A 17579-nucleotide genomic window follows, 5' to 3' on the forward strand; every position below is an offset into this window, starting at 1 on the left:
CCACGTTTCAAGAATCAGGAACAAGTGGAAGTGTTTGAGGAGCATTAGATACAGACAGAATGTCCTGCCTTAAAGTGGACACAGGTATATTAACTTACAAAAGAGGCTGGGATCAACACCTGAAAACAACAAATTAACAGGGCTCTGGAGAAGCCGGGCCGTGAGGAACTACTCACTTCATCCTTTTGAAGGTACAGTACAAAGATGGGAGGCTGAATGGCCTCCATCTGTGCAATAGGGCGCTGTGCATTTTGTAATGATCCTGCGGTCTGTATTCTGGCAGAACGCTGAAGATTAATCATTAATTTTTGTAGGATCCTGAATCCGGGAGGTTTGGCATCTGCACTGACTTCTCACCTCTACACTCCTCTCCGGAACATTCTATCCTGGTCTTGCAGAGAGGATTGGCAAGTTATCTCAGTTATTTGGGGGATTGTACACTTAAAGATTTTTATTGAGTTCTGCTATTGAGAGACAATTCCATATGAGGCAGCGTTGGTTTAAAATGGCTGAACCATGACCTTTATTTAATTAACGTGCGACAGAGGATGAATGACAGCTAACACTGTTTAAAGTCGCTCCTCTTCCTTCTGGAGAGAATTCTGGATGTTTACCATGAATCTGTGATGCCCAGGCGTCCAGCAGAGAAAATTAAAAACTTCTTTGTTGCCATTAACCGTCAATGTTGCATCATGGGCTCTGGGCGATGTCAGAGGGCACAGCACTGGAAGAGAAATTGAGATTGGAAGGAATGTACAAGGAGTTCATCAAAACACAGCAGTCTGGGGTGCGTTCCCCCTTGTTACTACTTGCCACTGGAATTATAAATGCTTCTTCTGATAAATCTCTGAGCTCCAACATCGCTACTGTTCCTAATTCTCACACTGCTGCACTCAGTCTCCTTTCCCAAAGGTACTGATGCGTGTTGGGATATCATCCCACAAACAGCAGCCTGTGGGGAGGGGGTCTGACCAAGACCCAATCTTGAACTGCTCCCCATCAACCTCAAAGCTGGTGGCCATTCAGCCCTTCAGACCTCCTTCAATGTTCAAACACATCATTTCGAATCTTCATCTTAACTCCACTTTCATTTCACAGCTTGGTTCCGATGTTTACCATCGTGTGTGTGTCTGTGTCTGTATGCGTTCAATCACTGGATATGGGCTTTGAGAAATCTTTTACCCTCCTGCATGCTGATGGATCTCAGTCCATCTGCTCAAAATGATATAATGCTCCCTCAGTTTTGTACCTTACTGTTCACTAACACTATATGAGTCTCTAATTACTACAGACAGATTAATGTCTCCACTAAAACCAGACACACAGATTTTTTATGTTTTTGCTCTACTGATGCCAATTTGTCACCTTTTCCATCTGGAAGGACAAGGGCAGCAGATACAGGAACACGGCCCCCTGCAAGTTCCCCTCCAAGTCACATCCCACCCTGACTTGGAAATATATCACCGCACCTTCCTGGGTCCTGGGTCACAATCCTGGAACCGCGGCTGGCATTGGGGATATCCTCAACACAAACAGGCTGCAGCGGTTCAGCCACCAGCTCACCACCCCCCCAACCCCGACCTTCTCGAGAGCCAATGACGGATGGGCACAAAGGAGTAAAAGACCACTGAGTACAAAGGGTAAACGCCCCAATGATATCCCACTGAAAAGGAGTAACTCACTGGGAGTGGGGACAGACCAAGAGGCAGTACTCTCTGATACTCCCATTCTAGCCTTGTTCACACCCCCTCCACCACTCCTCACCTTCCTAGCCCCCAGCCCCCCACCATCCTAGCCCCCACCTTCCTAGCCCCACCCCCCACCTTCCCAGCCCCCAACCCCCACCTTCCTAGCTTGCCCACCACCAACCCACTGCCATTCTCATCCCCAGTAGCTGCTAGCCATGTTTGGGTGTTTTCATGTTATAGAATCCCTAAAGTGTGCAATTAGGGCATTCAGCCCATCGAGTCCCCACTGACACCCTCACCTCCCCCCCCAAAAGAGCATCCCACCCAGACTCATTGCCCTACCTTATTCCAAGCATGTAGGTACAGCTGGCAGTGAACAAAGCTAATAGCATGCTGGCCTTCATAACAAGAGGAATTGAGTATAGAAGCAAAGAGGTCCTTCTGCAGCTGTACAGGGCCCTAGTGAGACCGCACCTGGAATATTGTGCTTAGTTTTGGTCTCCAAATTTGAGGAAAGACATTCTGGCTATTGAGGGAGTGCAGCGTAGGTTCACGAGGTCAATTCCCGGAATGGCGGGACAATCTTACATTGAAAGATTGGAGTGACTGGGCTTGTATACCCTTGAGTTTAGAAGGCTGAGAGGGGATCTGATTGAGACGTATGAGATTATTAAAGGATTGGACACTCTGGAGGCAGGAAGCATATTTCCGCTGATGGGTGAGTCCCGAACCAGAGGACACAGTTTAAAAATAAGGGGTAGGCCATTTAGAAGAGAGTTGAGGAGAAACGTCTTCACCCAGAGAGTGGTGAGTGTGTGGAATGCTCAGCCCCAGAAGGCTGTGGAGGCCAAGTCTCTGGATACTTTCAAGAAAGAGTTGGATAGAGCTTTTAAGGATAGTGGAATCAAGGGTTATGGGGATAAGGCAGGAACAGGATACTGATTGAGGATGATCAGCCATAATCATAATGAATGGTGGTGCTGGCTCGAAGGGCCGAATGGCTTACTCCTGCACCTATTGTCTATTGTCTATTACTCCCATGGCCAAGCAAGGTTGCACATCCCTGAACACTATGGGGTAATCTAGCATGGCTAATCCACCCTAACCTGCACATCTTTGGACTGTGGGAAGAAACCGGAGTACCCGGAGGAAACCCACGCAGACATGGGGAGAATGTGCAAACTCCACACAGACAGTCACCCGAGGCTGGAATCGAACCTGATGCTGTGAGGCAGTGGTGCTAACCACTGAGCCACCGTGCTGCCCCATTTAATACAACTACATGTGGCATAAAACAGTGGTATCTGGCTCCAAGAAGTTGACTTTGTCCTGGACATAACTCATCATCTTACATTTTAAATTTTGGAAGAATTGTACGGGTAGAGTTTTTCTTTTTGGGGTCATGGGACTTGGCTGCAGTACGTTCTGTAAAGTGACCTCCTTCAATTCCCCAAAGTCTATAATCCCCAATGGAAAACACTCTCTTTGGTTGCAATTTTAATTTAATTTAAAACATAAGGTATCCCAACTTTGTTCGGAGTCTCTGAAAGCAATAGGGAATGTTCAGCAATAACAAAAACACCATACCCAGAGGATGCTGGAAATCTGAAACAGACAAGAATTGCTGAAGAAACTCAGCACGTCTGGCAGCATTTGTGGAGAGAGAATCAGAGTTAATGTCTTGAAGCTGACATGATTTTTTTTTAACACTGGAGAGTTGTATTGGACTGAGAGCACTAACTCTCATTCTCTCTCCTTTTACATTTTAAGCTTAGAATACAAACCTGCCCTTCAGATTTCATAGGCTTCCATCAGGTAATCCTTGGGCACTATGCCGACTACACCATCCATCTCACCAACCCACCATCCGTAGGGACTGTAGTCCTGAAAGAAAATAGGGACAAAGATTCTGCTGTTAAGCTCTTTCTGTTCCTGGGTATGAAGTTCATGAGTTTGAGTCTTACTCACAGGACCTGAGGACTTGCTGCAGTGCTGCCCTCCCGGGGGTATGTGTTGCCCTCCCATGGGGTAAATGTTGCCCCTGCCAGGGAGTAAGTATTGCCCCTGCCAGGGGCTATGTGCTGCCCTCCCAGGGGGTAGGTGTTGCCCTGCCAGGGAGTAAGTATTGCCCCTGCCAGGTTGTATGTGGTGCCCTCCCAGGGGGTAAGTGCTTCCCTCCCAGGGGTTAAGTGTTGCCCTGCCAGGGGGTAAGTGCTGCCCTCCCAGGGGTTAAGTGTTGCCCCTGCCAGGGGGTGCCATCTTCCAGGGTAGGCTAATCTAGACTCTGATTTCCAGCATCTGCAGTCCTCACTTTTGCCTCGTTGATTCTAACCTTACTGTAATCTAGAGTCCCATTCGCCATCTCAGGTGGATGTAAAAGTTCCTACGGCCACTATTCGAGCAGGGCAGACAGCCCCTGTATCACGGTCAATATTTGTCCCTCCGCCAACAATGATACACTGTCGTAGAGCTCAATGTCCTTTTTCTGTATTTGAGATCCTGCTCTGCTCTGATTGGCTGCGGCATTACCTATATTATAATGGCTGCCACACTATTTAAAGCACTTCACTGATGATAGAGTGCTTTGGGGTAGTGGTGGGGGTCCTGCGGTGCTGAAAGGTGCTACATAAATGCAAGTTCTAACTTTTTAAAATGAGGATAATGTGAAGACGGTTCCATTGTTATGAACAAAATCAAATGAGCTATGGATCTAAACTGATCTTATGGGCTTTGAAACTTAACAACAAATCTCTGCTTCAGTACTGAACCTGCACAGCCTGCAACGTGATCATTAATATTTCAACAGATGGGTTGCAAGAGAGAAAAAAAGAAATCTCGGAAAATGATTTGCACAAAACACTGAAATTATTTTTCTTTGTTATGGATGGGGTGACTTTGAGTCAGTAAGTATCTGGGACAAATCAGAGAGGGAGGACAGATGTAACACATGCAGACCATATTATTCAGCATCTCCCTTTTCTCCATCAGTGCATTGTGCCAATGATCCTAAGGTCATAATGACAGCAAAATGAAGAGTAGTAAAATCCTAAAGCTCCCATTTCGAATATTTACTTTGGGCTGGCATTAAACTGTGCAGCTGCTGGTTAATGACACTAGACTTGTAATATACTGAACTCATCTTGGGAATTCGGATTTCTGCCAGTTTCCTGGGGACTGGTTTGTCTCTCCTCCTCTCTGTCTCTGTGCCCCTTCAGTTACAGCGTGGTTTCATTACAGTGAGATGTTTACTGCGTAAGTCTCCCAATTGACCCTTTAACAGTCCCATGCTCAAACAGCCACGTCTCCGAGTTTGGTTTGGACCGGTGGTGAATGAGACAGCATGTGCCACCTGTAAATGTATCACACTGTAGGTCAGTCCCTTCTGGGAGACACTCTGACTATCACACTGTCTCAGTGCTCCAGGGTCATGCTGTTAAGTGACTGCCTGCAGGTTCCCCGGTGTTATCGGACATCCAGCACCAGCGACCGGGAGAGAGAGCTGATAGCTATTATTTTTGTTTGTCCCGTTGCCTTTGCCATTCTGTCTGGCTGCAAGATGTTGGCAACACAGTAGGGTCCCCTCGTTCATCAACCTTTAACCAGTACACCACCCTGTATTTGAGGTATGAAAGTAGAAACACTATGAATCAAAACGACCCGAGATTAAGAAGGCTTACTGCTGTTATTATGGCTCATTGATAACATAACCATATTTTACATCATGCCTAACAGTGCCAGTGATGGAACCCAAGCTGCATCCTGCAATATCCCTGGGTTAATGCGTGTCACATAACGGACATTAACACTGACAGGCAAAGTACTTACAGCCTCCTGTGTACATTAGGGGCAGGAAGAGGCCTTTCAGCCCTTCCAGTCTGCTCTGCCATTTAATTCGGTCCTGACTGATGTGCACCTCAATAACTCCATTCACAAGCTTCAAGTGTTTCAAGGTGCTTTACAAACAATCAGTAACCTTTGGAAGTGTAGGCGCTCACATAATGTAGGAAGTATAGCAGCTAATTTGCAAACAGGAAGATCCCACAAACACCGTGGGCATGGCACGGTTGCTCAGTGGTTAGCACTGCTGACTCACAGACCCGGGTTCAATTCCAGCCTAAGGCGACAGTCTGTGAGGAGTTTGCACATTCTCCCCGTGTCTGTGTGGGTTTCCTCCCACAGTCCAAAGATGTACAGGTTAGGTGAATTGGCCATGCTAAATTGCCCACAGGGTTCAGGGATGTGTAGGTGAGGTGCCTTAGTTAGGGTTAAATACAGGATAATAGGGCAGGGAAATGAGTCTGGTCGGTTACTCTTTGGAGAGTCGGTATGTGTTTGTTGGGCCGAAGGGCCTGTTTCCACACTGTAGGGATTCTATGAAAATAAAAGCCCAGATAATGTGCACTGGAGGTGCAGTTAATGGGTAAATATTAGTATCTGATCACCTTATGAACCCCTGGACTGTAAAATTTTAAAAACTGTGTACATGTGAGTGAGTGTATACAGGCGAGTGTGAGACTGTGTATGTCTCAGCAAGTGTATACAGGCGAGTGAGTGACTGTGTATGTCTGAGCGAGTGTATACAGGCGAGTGTGAGACTGTGTATGTCTCAGCAAGTGTATACAAGCGAGTGAGTGACTGTGTATGTCTGAGTGAGTGTATACAGGCGGGTGTGAGACTGTGTTTGTCTTAGCGAGTGTATACAGGCAAGTGAGTGACTGTGTATGCCTGAGTGACTGTATACAGGCGAGTGAGTGACTGTGTATGTCTGAGTGAGTGTATACAGGCGAGTGTGAAACTGTGTATGTCTGAGTGAGTGTATACAGGCAAGTGAGTGACTGTGTATGTCTGAGTGAGTGTATACAGGTGTGTGAGACTGTGTACATCTGACAGATGGTATACAGGCGAGTATGAGACTGTGTACGTCTGAGTGAGTGTATACAGGCGAGTGAGAGACTGTGTATGTCTGAGTGAGTGTATACAGGCAAGTGTGAGATAGTATATGTCTGAGTGAGTGTATACAGGTGAGTGAGAGACTGTGTATGTCTGAGTGAGTGTATACAGGCAAGTGTGAGACAGTATATGTCTGAGTAAGTGTATACAGGTGAGTGAGAGACTGTGTATGTCTGAGTGAGGGTATACAGGCGAGTGAGAGACTGTGTATGTCTGAGTGAGTGTATACAGGCGTGTGAGAGACTGTGTAAGTCTGAGTGAGTGTATACAGGTGAGTGAGACTGTTTAAGTCTGGGTGAATGAATACAGATGAGTGTATACAGGCAAGTGTGAGACAGTATATGTCTGAGTGAGTGTATACAGGTGAGTGTGAGACTGTGTTTGTCTGAGTGAGCATATGCAGGTGAGACTGTGCACATCTGAGTGAGTGTATACAGGTGAGTGTGAGACTGTGTGTGTCTGAATGAGTGAAACAGGCGAGTGTGAGATTGTGTACGTCTGAGTGAGTGTATACAGGCAAGTGTGAGACAGTATATGTCTGAGTGAGTGTATACAGGTGAGTGTGAGACTGTTTGAGTGAGCATATACAGGTGAGACTGTGCACATCTGAGTGAGTGTATACAGGCGAGTGTGAGACTGTGTGTGTCTGAGTGTAACAGGTGAGTGTGAGACTGTGTACGTCTGAGTGAGTGTATACAGGCGAGTGAGAGACTGTGTATGTCTGAGTGAGTGCATATAGGTGTGTGAGACTGTGTACATCTGACAGATGGTATACAGGCGAGTGTGAGACTGTGTATGTCTGAGTGAGTGTATATAGTTGAGTGAGAGTCTGTGTATGTCTGAGTGAGTGTGTACAGGTGCGAGAGACTGTGCAAGTCTGGGTGAGTGAATACAGGTGAGTGTATACAGGCAAGTGTGAGACAATATATGTCTGAGTGAGTGTATACAGGTAAGTGTAAGACTGTGTTTGTCTGAGTGAGCATATACAGGTGAGACTGTGTATGTCTGAGTGAGTGTATACAGGTGAGTGGGAGACTGTGTACATCTGAATGAGTGTATACGATCGAGTGTGAGACTGTGCACGCATGAGTGAGTGTAAACAGGCGAGTGAGAGACTGTGTATGTCTGAGTGAGTGTATACAGGCGAGTGGGAGACTGCGTATATCTGAGTGAGTGTGTACAGGTGAGTGTGAGACTGTGTATGTCTGAGTGTGTGTCTACAGGTGGGTGTGAGACGGTGTATGTCTGAGTGAGGGTATACAGGTGAGTGTGAGACGATGTATGTCTGAGTGAGTGTATACAGGCGAGTGAGTGACTGTGTATATCTGAGTGTGTGTATACAGGTGAGTGAGAGACTGTGATTGTTTGACTGTTTCTAGGTGAGTGAGAGACTGTATGTCTGAGTGAGCGTATACAGATGAGTGACAGGTTGAGTATGTCTGAATGAGTGTATACAGGTGGGTATCAGACGGTGTATGTCTGAGTGAGTGTATACAGGCGAGTGTGAGTGTATACAGGTGGGTATCAGACGGTGTATGTCTGAGTGAGTGTATACATGCGAGTGTGAGACTGTGCATGTCTGAATGAATGTATACAGGTGAGTGACAGACTTTGTATGTCTGAGTGAGTGTATACAGGTGAGAGAGAGACTGTGTATGTCTGAGTGAGTGTATACAGGCGAGTGTGAGACTGTATGTCTGAGTGAGTGTATACTGGCGAGTGTGAGACTGTGTATGTCTGAGTGAGTATATGCAGGTGAGTGAGAGACTGTCAGTCTGAGTGAGTGTATACAGACGAGTGTGAAACTGTGTATGTCTGAGTGAGTGTATACAGACGAGTGTGAAACTGTGTATGTCTGAGTGAGTGTATACAGGCGAGTGAGAGACAGTGTACGTATGAGTGAGTGTATACAGGCGAGTGAGAGACTGTGTATGTCTGAGTGAGTGTATACAGGAGAATGTGAGACTGTGTATGTCTGAGTGAGTGTATACCGGCGAGTGTGAAACTGTGTATGTCTGAGTGAGTGTATACAGGCGAGTGTGAAACTGTGTATGTCTGAGTGAGTGTATACAGGCGAGTGTGAAACTGTGTACGTATGAGTGAGTGTATATATGCGAGTGAGAGACTGTGTATGTCTGAGTAAGTGTATACAGGCTAGTGAGAGACTGTGTATGTCTGAGTGAGTGTATACGTGGATGCTTATATCTGGGTGTATTTGCCAGGGAGATTTTATTTATTTATTTATATAACTGACTTGTAACATCAGTAAGGGAATGAGAAGGTTATGGTGGGGGAGGGGTGGCAGGAACTGAAAGACATCAGTGAGAACTCTTCCAATTCTTGATGGGGTGTATTTTCATGTATTTTGTAACAGGACCACCAGAGACAGGAGCAGACTCAGGCCACTCGGCCCATCAACGCTGCTCCACCATTCAATCATGGCTGATATGTTTCTCAATACAATGCTGTCTCCTCGTAATCCTTGATCCCCATCCTTATCACAAACCTATCGATCTCTCAGTGACTTGTCCTCCACAGCCCTCTCTGTGGCAGTGAGTTCCAGAGCTTCCCCACCCTCTGGCTGGAGAAATGCCTCGTCATCTCTGTTGTAAAAGGTTGTCCCTTCACTCAGAGGCTGTGCCCTCAGGTCCTAGTCTCTCCTACGAGTGTAAACACCTTCTTCACGTCTGCTTCCTCCAGACCTCTCAGTACTCTGCTCAAACTGCTTACTGTTTTTCTGACCTTGCAACATTAATGACACTTCACAAATACTTCACAGTGATGAAATGCTTTGTATCGGGCTGAGGTAATGAAAAGCACTGGAGAAATGTTCGCTCTTTCTCCCTGTCTTGCTGACTTCTTCCATTTTTAAATTTGTAATGGAAAATGCCCATGTAAACCTGTCACACTTGGTGCAATTCCACCTTCCTGCCACTGGGGAGTACTGCAACACAAAATGATACAATCGTGGAATGGCAAGTTTCTGAAAAGGAGATTCCCAAATCAATAGGGAATTTGCAATCGCAACATCAAACTAAATTTAATTAAACGTAATTATTATATTAAATTAATAATAACATCAAATTTTAAACTAGACATTGAATTCCAACGTGGCCATTATCATAATTATTCTCCAATATCTAATCCCACTTTCCTTGACTATTAAACTTGTTCTCCATTCCCATGTTGGGTCAACGAACGATAACCTTGAAATCTTACATTGCATCATGTAAAAATTAAGGCTGCAGGAGGAATCTTTATTTAAATATAAGGTCTTTGGTGTTTTTAAATCATTCCAAGTCCTCTCCACTCCATATCTCTGTCAACCCCCAAACTCTCCGTGATCTTTGTAGTCATCTAACAGTTTGCAAAAAGTATTCGGAGTGATTTAGGATGAAATTGCAGAGCTCCCGGACCAGCAATTCCTTGACTTTATGATACTCATCCAACAGGGTTGTGTAAGATTAATGATCCTCTGACATCTCATCAAGTAATAGTCATAGAGTCATACAGCACAGAAACAGACCCTTTGGTCCAATGTGTCCATGCCGACCAGATTTCCAAACTAAAATAATCCCATTTGTCCATGTTTGGCCCATATCCCTCTAAAACCTTCCTGGCCATGTACCTCTCCAAATAGCTTTTAAATGTTGAACTGTGCCTGCATCTACCATTTCCTCTGGCAGGTCATTGCACTTAGAAACCACCTTCTGAGTGAAAAGTTGCCTCTCAGGTCCCTTTTAAAATTTTCTCCTCTCATCTTAAAAATATTTCCCCTGAGTTTAAACTCCCCCACCCTAGGCAAAAGACCTTGACTATTCACCTTATCTATACCCCTCATGATTTTATAAACATCTATAAGATCACCCCTCAGCTTTCTATGCTGCTGTGAGAAAAGTCCCAGATTAGTGTGGTGCTGGAAAAGCACAGCAGGTCAGGCAGCATCCGAGGAGCAGGAGAATCAACGTTTTGGGTAAAAGCTGCTGAAACGTAGATTTTTCCTGCCCCTCGGATGCTGTCTGACCTGCTGTGCTTTTCCAGCACCACTCTAATCTAGACTCTAACCTCCAGCATCTGCAGTCCTCACTTCCGCCTGAGAAAAGTCCAAGACAATCTTTATAACTCAAACCTTCCAACATCCCGGGAAATCTTTTTTTGCACCCTGTCTAATTTAAATAATTTCCTTTCGATAACAGGCTGACCAGGACTAGACTCAGTACTTCAAATGTGGCCTCACCAGTGTCCTGTACAACCTCTACATGACGTCCCAAATCCTGAAATCAATGGTCTGGGCAATAAAGGCAAGCTTGCGAAACACCTTCTTAACCATCTACACAACCTTTCAAGAGCTATGTACCTAAGTCTCTGTCTCGGGGTTCGACACTACCCAGGCCCGGACCATGAAATGTAAAAGTCCTGCATCTTGTTTGTTTTACCAAAATGCAATGCCGCATATTTATCCAAATTAAACTCCATCTACCATTCCTCAGCCCATAGACCTAATTGATCGAGACCTCTTTGTAATCTCAGATAACCTTAGATTAGATTACTTACAGTGTGGAAACAGGCCCTTCGGCCCAACAAGTCCACACCGACCCGCCGAAGCGTAACCCACCCATACCCCTACATTTACCCCTTTACCTAACACTACGGGCAATTTAGCATGGCCAATTCACCTGACCTGCACATCTTTGGACTGTGGGAGGAAACCGGAGCCCCCGGAGGAAACCCACGCAGACACGGGGAGAACGTGCAAACTCCACACAGTCAGTCGCCTGAGTCGGGAATTGAACCCAGGTCTCTGGCGCTGCGAGGCAGCAGTGCTAACCACTGTGCCACCGTGCCGCCCACCTTCTTCACTGTCCGCTCCTCCACCAATTCTGGTGTTATTCGCAAACTTACTAACCATCCTTCTAAATTCTCATCCAAATCATTTATGTAAATGACAAACAATAGTGGACTCGGTACCAATCCCTGCGGAATACTGCTGGGCACAAGCCTCCAGCCTGAGAAATAACCCTCCACCACCACCCTCTGTCTCCTATTACCAAGCCGTCTCTAGTGCTTGAGGATTTCTGATTTTAATTGTCCTTATCATTGATCTCTGTTCCTGAGTCCCAGTCTCTGGAATTCCTTCCTAAAATCTTTCTCCTCCCTCTCGCCGCTTTGAAACACATTTTTTTATTCCTGGCCCAGGGACCACATCTCTGACTGTCTGCCCTAATGTCACTTTCAGGGTTGGTGTTAAATTCTACCCACTGTACAGATTTCAACGTGTTAAATGTACCAATACATTACCATTCCTTCAGTACCCCTGGGTCAAAGTCCTGAAATAACAACATCGTGGTCAACCCATAGCACATGAACTGCAGCAATTCAAGAAGGCAGCTCACCCCCACCTTCTCAAGGGGCAACTAGGGACGGACAATAAATACTGGGCCCAGTCAGCGTTGACCATGTGCCATGAATGACTGAATATTGCTGTAGCAGGAACTGTGTCCTTCCTGTAGAACCTTTCAGCTCGAGATAAATGTTGGAGTTTCTCCTGTTGGAGGAGGATGTATTTTGTTGCTACAATTTGCAATGTTAACACAAGTCTGTCAGTTTTGCTTAAGGTGAGCTTTACTTTCTTTTTCTGACAAATTGTGTCCAAATCCATGGGTGTGGAGAGAACAGAACATGTTTGTGTTCAGTGATGGTTAACAGGTTTTCAGGAGAGGCATTGCATTGAATTTACAGAGTACTGAAAGGACATTGAACCTAAAATGTCTACACACAAACCCTCTCTCTCCCTACCTTATGCTTCTCTCCCTCACGTGTTTATCCAGCCTCCCCTTCATTGTATCTACAGTACTCCCTTTGACCATTCCCTGTGGAAGTAGGGTCATCGCTGTGTGTGTGTGGAGAAGGGTCTTCCTGAGTTTGCAATTGGATTTTTTTTTTAAAGTTCATTTTGTGGGATGGTGGGTGTTGCTGGCTGGCCCGCAATTATTTTCCGTCTCTATGTCGACTGCCAGTGTTTCCAAAGACTGGCCAACATAAAACATAGAACAATATAGCGCAAAACAAACCCTTCAGCCCGCGATGTTGCACTGACCTGTGAACTATTCTCAGCTCGTCCCCCTACACTATCCCATCATCATTCCTTTTGCTTATCTAAGGATTGTTTAAATCTCCCTATTGTGGCTGAGTTGACTACATTAGCAGGTAGGGCATTCCACGCCCTTACCACTCTCTGAGTAAAGAACCTGCCTCTGACATCTGTCTTAAATCTATCACCCCTCAATTTGTAGTTATGCCCCCTCGTACACACTGATGTCATCATCCTAGGAAAAAGACTCTCACTGTCTACCCTATCTAATCCTCTGATCATCTTGCATGTCCCTATCAAGTCCCCTCTTAACCTTCTTCTTTCCAATGAGAACAGACCCAAGTCTCTCAGTCTTTCCTCATAAGACCTTACCTCCAGACCAGGCAACATCCTGGTAAACCCCCTCTGCACCTTTTCCAATGCTTCCACATCATTCCCGAAATATGGCGACCAGAACTGTACACAATATTCCAACTGTGGTCGCACCAGCGTTTTGTTCAGTTGCAGCATGATATCGTGGCTCCAGAACTCAATCCCTCTACGAATGAAACCTAACACACCGTATGCCTTCTTAACAGCACTATCCACCTGGGTGGCAACTTTCAGGGATCTATGTACATGGACTCCAAGATCCCTCTGCACATCCACACTACCAAGAATCTTTCCATTGGCCCAGTACTCTGCCTTCCTGTTATTCTTCCCAAAGTGCATCACCTCACATTGAGCTGCATTGAATTCCATTTGCCACTTGGCTGCTTCCCACTGCCTGCATTGCTCAGCTGTGGACCTTAACCACATCTGCAAAAAGAGCTGCACATGTGTCCTCAATGTGATCTGCTTTAATTTCCCATATCGGCAGTTCAGGGCTTCAGGCTGTGCAGATTTATTCCACTCATTTTGCTTGGAATCCTTATAGCTCATCGAGGGAGGAGGACTTCATCACATTAATGTGGGCTGGATATTCATTGAGGCTTTGAACGTGGAGGTCAGAAAGCTTAACCAGCACCAATCGAGCCTCCAAACACACACTGTGCAGATACATGATCCCGAAAATGAGAAACACAAGGGCTTGAACTTGTGGAATGTTCAGAACTGAACCGATCACAAATCCTTTCAACTGCCTCCAGTAACAAGATAACGCTCTGCTTCTTTTTGAGCTCAGGAAGTGATTTATTTTCTAAGAAAATGTGCAGAGAACAACAAAGCAAACTCCTGTCTCTCAAAAGCAGCTGAGATTTGTCATATTACAATGTTAAAATTCTCAATCCCCGCTCCCCACCCCCCCAGATCTTTGCTGAAAATCCCTCCACTGGTTCTGTCGGGATTTTCCTCATCGGTTTGTTCAGAGATGTTAAGGAGACAGCGACAGCTTTGCAGAAGGTTAGATGTGGCTCCTGTTCTGAGGAGGTGTCACTGCTCCCAAACCGTTGGTTGTGTTTTCTCTCTACAGATGCTGCCGGACATGCTGAGTCTTTCCAGCAATGGTGTCTGTTTCCGGTTCAGAAGGAAGGACACTAGCACTGTGCCACAAGAGTTCTCTCATTGAAACATGAAAATGTCCCATGCTCACACAGCTCCCCGAACTCTGTCCCCCCGGAACAATGGGACCTTCATCATTGCACTCAGTGTGTTTTCAGCTGCTTCAATCCTTAGCTCCCTCCAGCACGCAGAGCCAAGATGGAAGTAATAGTTGCCATTGTCCCGTGCCATTGGAAAAAGAGACAGAGAGAGAGAAAGAAGGAGACAGAGACAGAAAGAGAGAGGCAGAGAGAAAGACAGAGAGAGAGGGGCAGAGAGAGAGAGAGAGAATGACTGGAGATAGCTTTAACCTGAGGGTCACCAAGGAATCGAACCTGGGCTGTTGGTGTCACTCAGGATGGCCAAGTCACTGTTCAGAGAACTGTTTCCAGGAGTAAGGAACTTCAGTGATGAGGATAGAGCTGGTGGAGAAGAGCAACTCTCCAAAATGAAGAATGCCTTTAGAGAAGATTTGTGAATAATGTTTGGGTATTTTCTAATTCACACAGATCTGGAGGAGTTAGGGGAAGTATTTGGAAAATATTGAGCTCTATGGATAGGAGTTCCTGAATTCATGGCAATAGTTGGGGTGTGGGAAAAGTACATTACTGTTTAGGTACCACTGGGCTGAAAATATTTCACTGTTAAGAAATTTTGTTCTCGCACGCCTCACTATGGCAAACCTGGTCGGGCACAAACAGGTTGGACCGACAGGTCTATTTCTGTGCTGTGTGACTGTGACTTTCGGATTCGATCTGGAATCGAAGAATTCCGGACAGGTCGCCTGGAAGAGAAGGCTGGGACATGATCTGACAGAGACCTTCATGAGAGAGCTGGATAGGGAGAAGCTGTTCACACAAGGGTCATGTGAGGAAAATCTTTCTCACCCAGTGAATAGTTTGGGTCTGGTGTCTGGAATGCACTGCCTGGAAATTTGGGGGAGGCAGGTTCACAACTGAGGCACAGTCAATCAATGTGAAGCTGGAAACACACAGCAGCTCAGGCAGTATCCAGGGAGCAGGTCAGTCAATGTACTGGGCTGCCACTTTGACTCTCCTGCTCCTCAGATGCTGTCTGACCTGCTCTGCTTTTCCAGTTTCACATCGGTTGACTCTGACTTTCAGCATCTGCAGTCCCTACTGTCTCCAAGTCACAACTGAGGCATTTCGGAGGACATTGGATGGTCATTTGGACTGTAATAGAGCTCAGGGATATGGGGAAAAGGCAGGAGACTGGCTCTAGGTTACAGTACCAGCACAGGCACAATGGGCTGAACAGTCTCTTCTGCACCATAACAATTCTGCCATCCTGAGTGAACTCACACACAGAGCTCAGGTAGATAGGTGTAAAGGAAGAGACGGAGGCCACTCTGCCCGAAAACCTGCCCAGGAAAGTGCGGCTGGTCAAGGTACTGCCACTCGTTACTCACCTTGGCCCTGTTACACTGTTGTCTCACGCAAATCCCAGTTTGCAGAGATGTAATTAATCCCCAGCCTCGAATAGCTTTGCTGGGGGCGAGACAGTTCCAGTTTCCCACTCCCCCTTTGCACAAAGAATCGTTTCCCAAAATCACTCCTTCATGACGTGGCTTGCTTTCAAGATTCGGGCCTAATAATGTTGACTCGTCTTGGCACTGGATTGTGTGCTGGACAATGACTGTTGGAGTTACATGTGGTTTACATTGTTTATTTGGCTCATGTACTTTGGAAATAATTCAAAGCAGTCAGAGGAGACACAATATGAACACAGCTTCATCTGTGCTGTGTGGCGAGTAAAGCTGTTTTCCTTGTACGTTTATTTGATCTTAGCACACTGAATTTACAAGCGAGCATTTTATAGAGACCTGATCCAGAGGAATATTATTCATTCTAACTGAGGGTATCTTATCACCAGGACACATTTTCCCAACAGTGAGCTCACTACAAGGGGGCAGTCTGGCTTTATCCACCAGGCCCCAATCCACATTCTCACCAGGCAGCAAGTAATCTATATGCTGCACATTTTCAAAAGCTTTCTTTCCCCACCTGCCTGGAAGGTGCTGCCTCTAATGGGGTACATTTCTGTAGTGCCAGTCACAACCTCCAGACAAACCAAAGCACCTCACAGCCAATGACTCTGTGGAATGTGCAAAGATGGTCACTACTGTAATGCAGGCAAATCAGCAGCCAACCTGTGCACAGCTAGATCCCACAAACAGTGATGAGCATCTGATCAGGTAACATGATTACTGACCGTGTTCGAGACATCACCATTGGCCAGGACACCAGGGAAAGCTCTGCAGCTCTTCCCTGAGACAGTGCCATGGGGTCGAACATCCATCACACAGAAACTGGTCTCATTTTAGCAGCACCCAAACATCAGTGCTGTGACAATGCAGCCCTCCCCCTGTACAGCTCTGACGGTGCAGCACTCCCCCTGTACAGCTCTGACGGTGCAGCACTCCCTCAGTACAGTCTGACAGTGCAGCCCTCCCCCTGTACAGCTCTGACGGTGCAGCACTCCCTCAGTACAGTCTGACAGTGCAGCCCTCCCCCTGTACAGCTCTGACGGTGCAGCACTCCCTCAGTACAGTCTGACAATGCAGCCCTCCCCCTGTACAGCTCTGACGGTGCAGCACTCCCCCCTGTACAGCTCTGACGGTGCAGCACTCCCTCAGTACAGTCTGACAGTGCAGCCCTCCCCCTGTACAGCTCTGACGGTGCAGCACTCCCTCAGTACAGTCTGACAGTGCAGCCCTCCCCCTGTACAGCTCTGACGGTGCAGCACTCCCCCTGTACAGCTCTGACGGTGCAGCACTCCCTCAGTACAGTCTGACAGTGCAGCCCTCCCCCTGTACAGCTCTGACAGTGCAGCACTCCCTCAGTACAGCTCTGACAATGCAGCCCTCCCCCTGTACAGCTCTGACGGTGCAGCACTCCCTCAGTACAGCTCTGACAGTGCAGCCCTCCCCCTGTACAGCTCTGACAGTGCAGCCCTCCCCCTGTACAGCTCTGACGGTGCAGCACTCCCTCAGTACAGTCTGACAGTGCAGCCCTCCCCCTGTACAGCTCTGACGGTGCAGCACTCCCTCAGTACAGCTCTGACAGTGCAGCACACCCCCTGTACAGCTCTAACAGTGCAGCACACCCCCTGTACAGCTCTGACAGTGCAGCACTCCCCCTGTACAGCTCTGACAGTGCAGCACTCCCCCTGTACAGCTCTGACAGTGCAGCACTCCCTCCGTATAGCTCTGACAGTGCAGCACTCCCCCTGTACAGCTCTGACAGTGCAGCACTCCCTCAGTACAGCTCTAACAGTGCAGCACACCCCCTGTACAGCTCTGACAGTGCAGC

General features: G+C 46.8%; 1 protein-coding gene across 1 annotated transcript in view; it reads right to left on the reverse strand.

Moving 5' to 3' along the window:
* Nucleotides 1–495: 495 nt before the first annotated feature.
* Nucleotides 496–17579, reverse strand: part of LOC122539733 (src kinase-associated phosphoprotein 1) — a 397172-nt gene continuing 380088 nt past the window's right edge. Inside the window, exons 12-13 of the mRNA XM_043674766.2 lie at nt 3473–3572; nt 496–724 (exon numbers count right to left, since the gene is read on the reverse strand). Coding sequence (XP_043530701.1) covers nt 3480–3572 — 93 coding nt within the window. The 3' untranslated portion in view covers nt 496–724; nt 3473–3479. The remainder of the gene's footprint in view (nt 725–3472; nt 3573–17579) is intronic.

The sequence above is a fragment of the Chiloscyllium plagiosum genome, unplaced genomic scaffold (genome assembly GCF_037043375.1).
Source record: "Chiloscyllium plagiosum isolate Xiang-an unplaced genomic scaffold, Cpla_swu_hap1 HiC_scaffold_32, whole genome shotgun sequence".
Taxonomy (NCBI): domain Eukaryota; kingdom Metazoa; phylum Chordata; class Chondrichthyes; order Orectolobiformes; family Hemiscylliidae; genus Chiloscyllium; species Chiloscyllium plagiosum.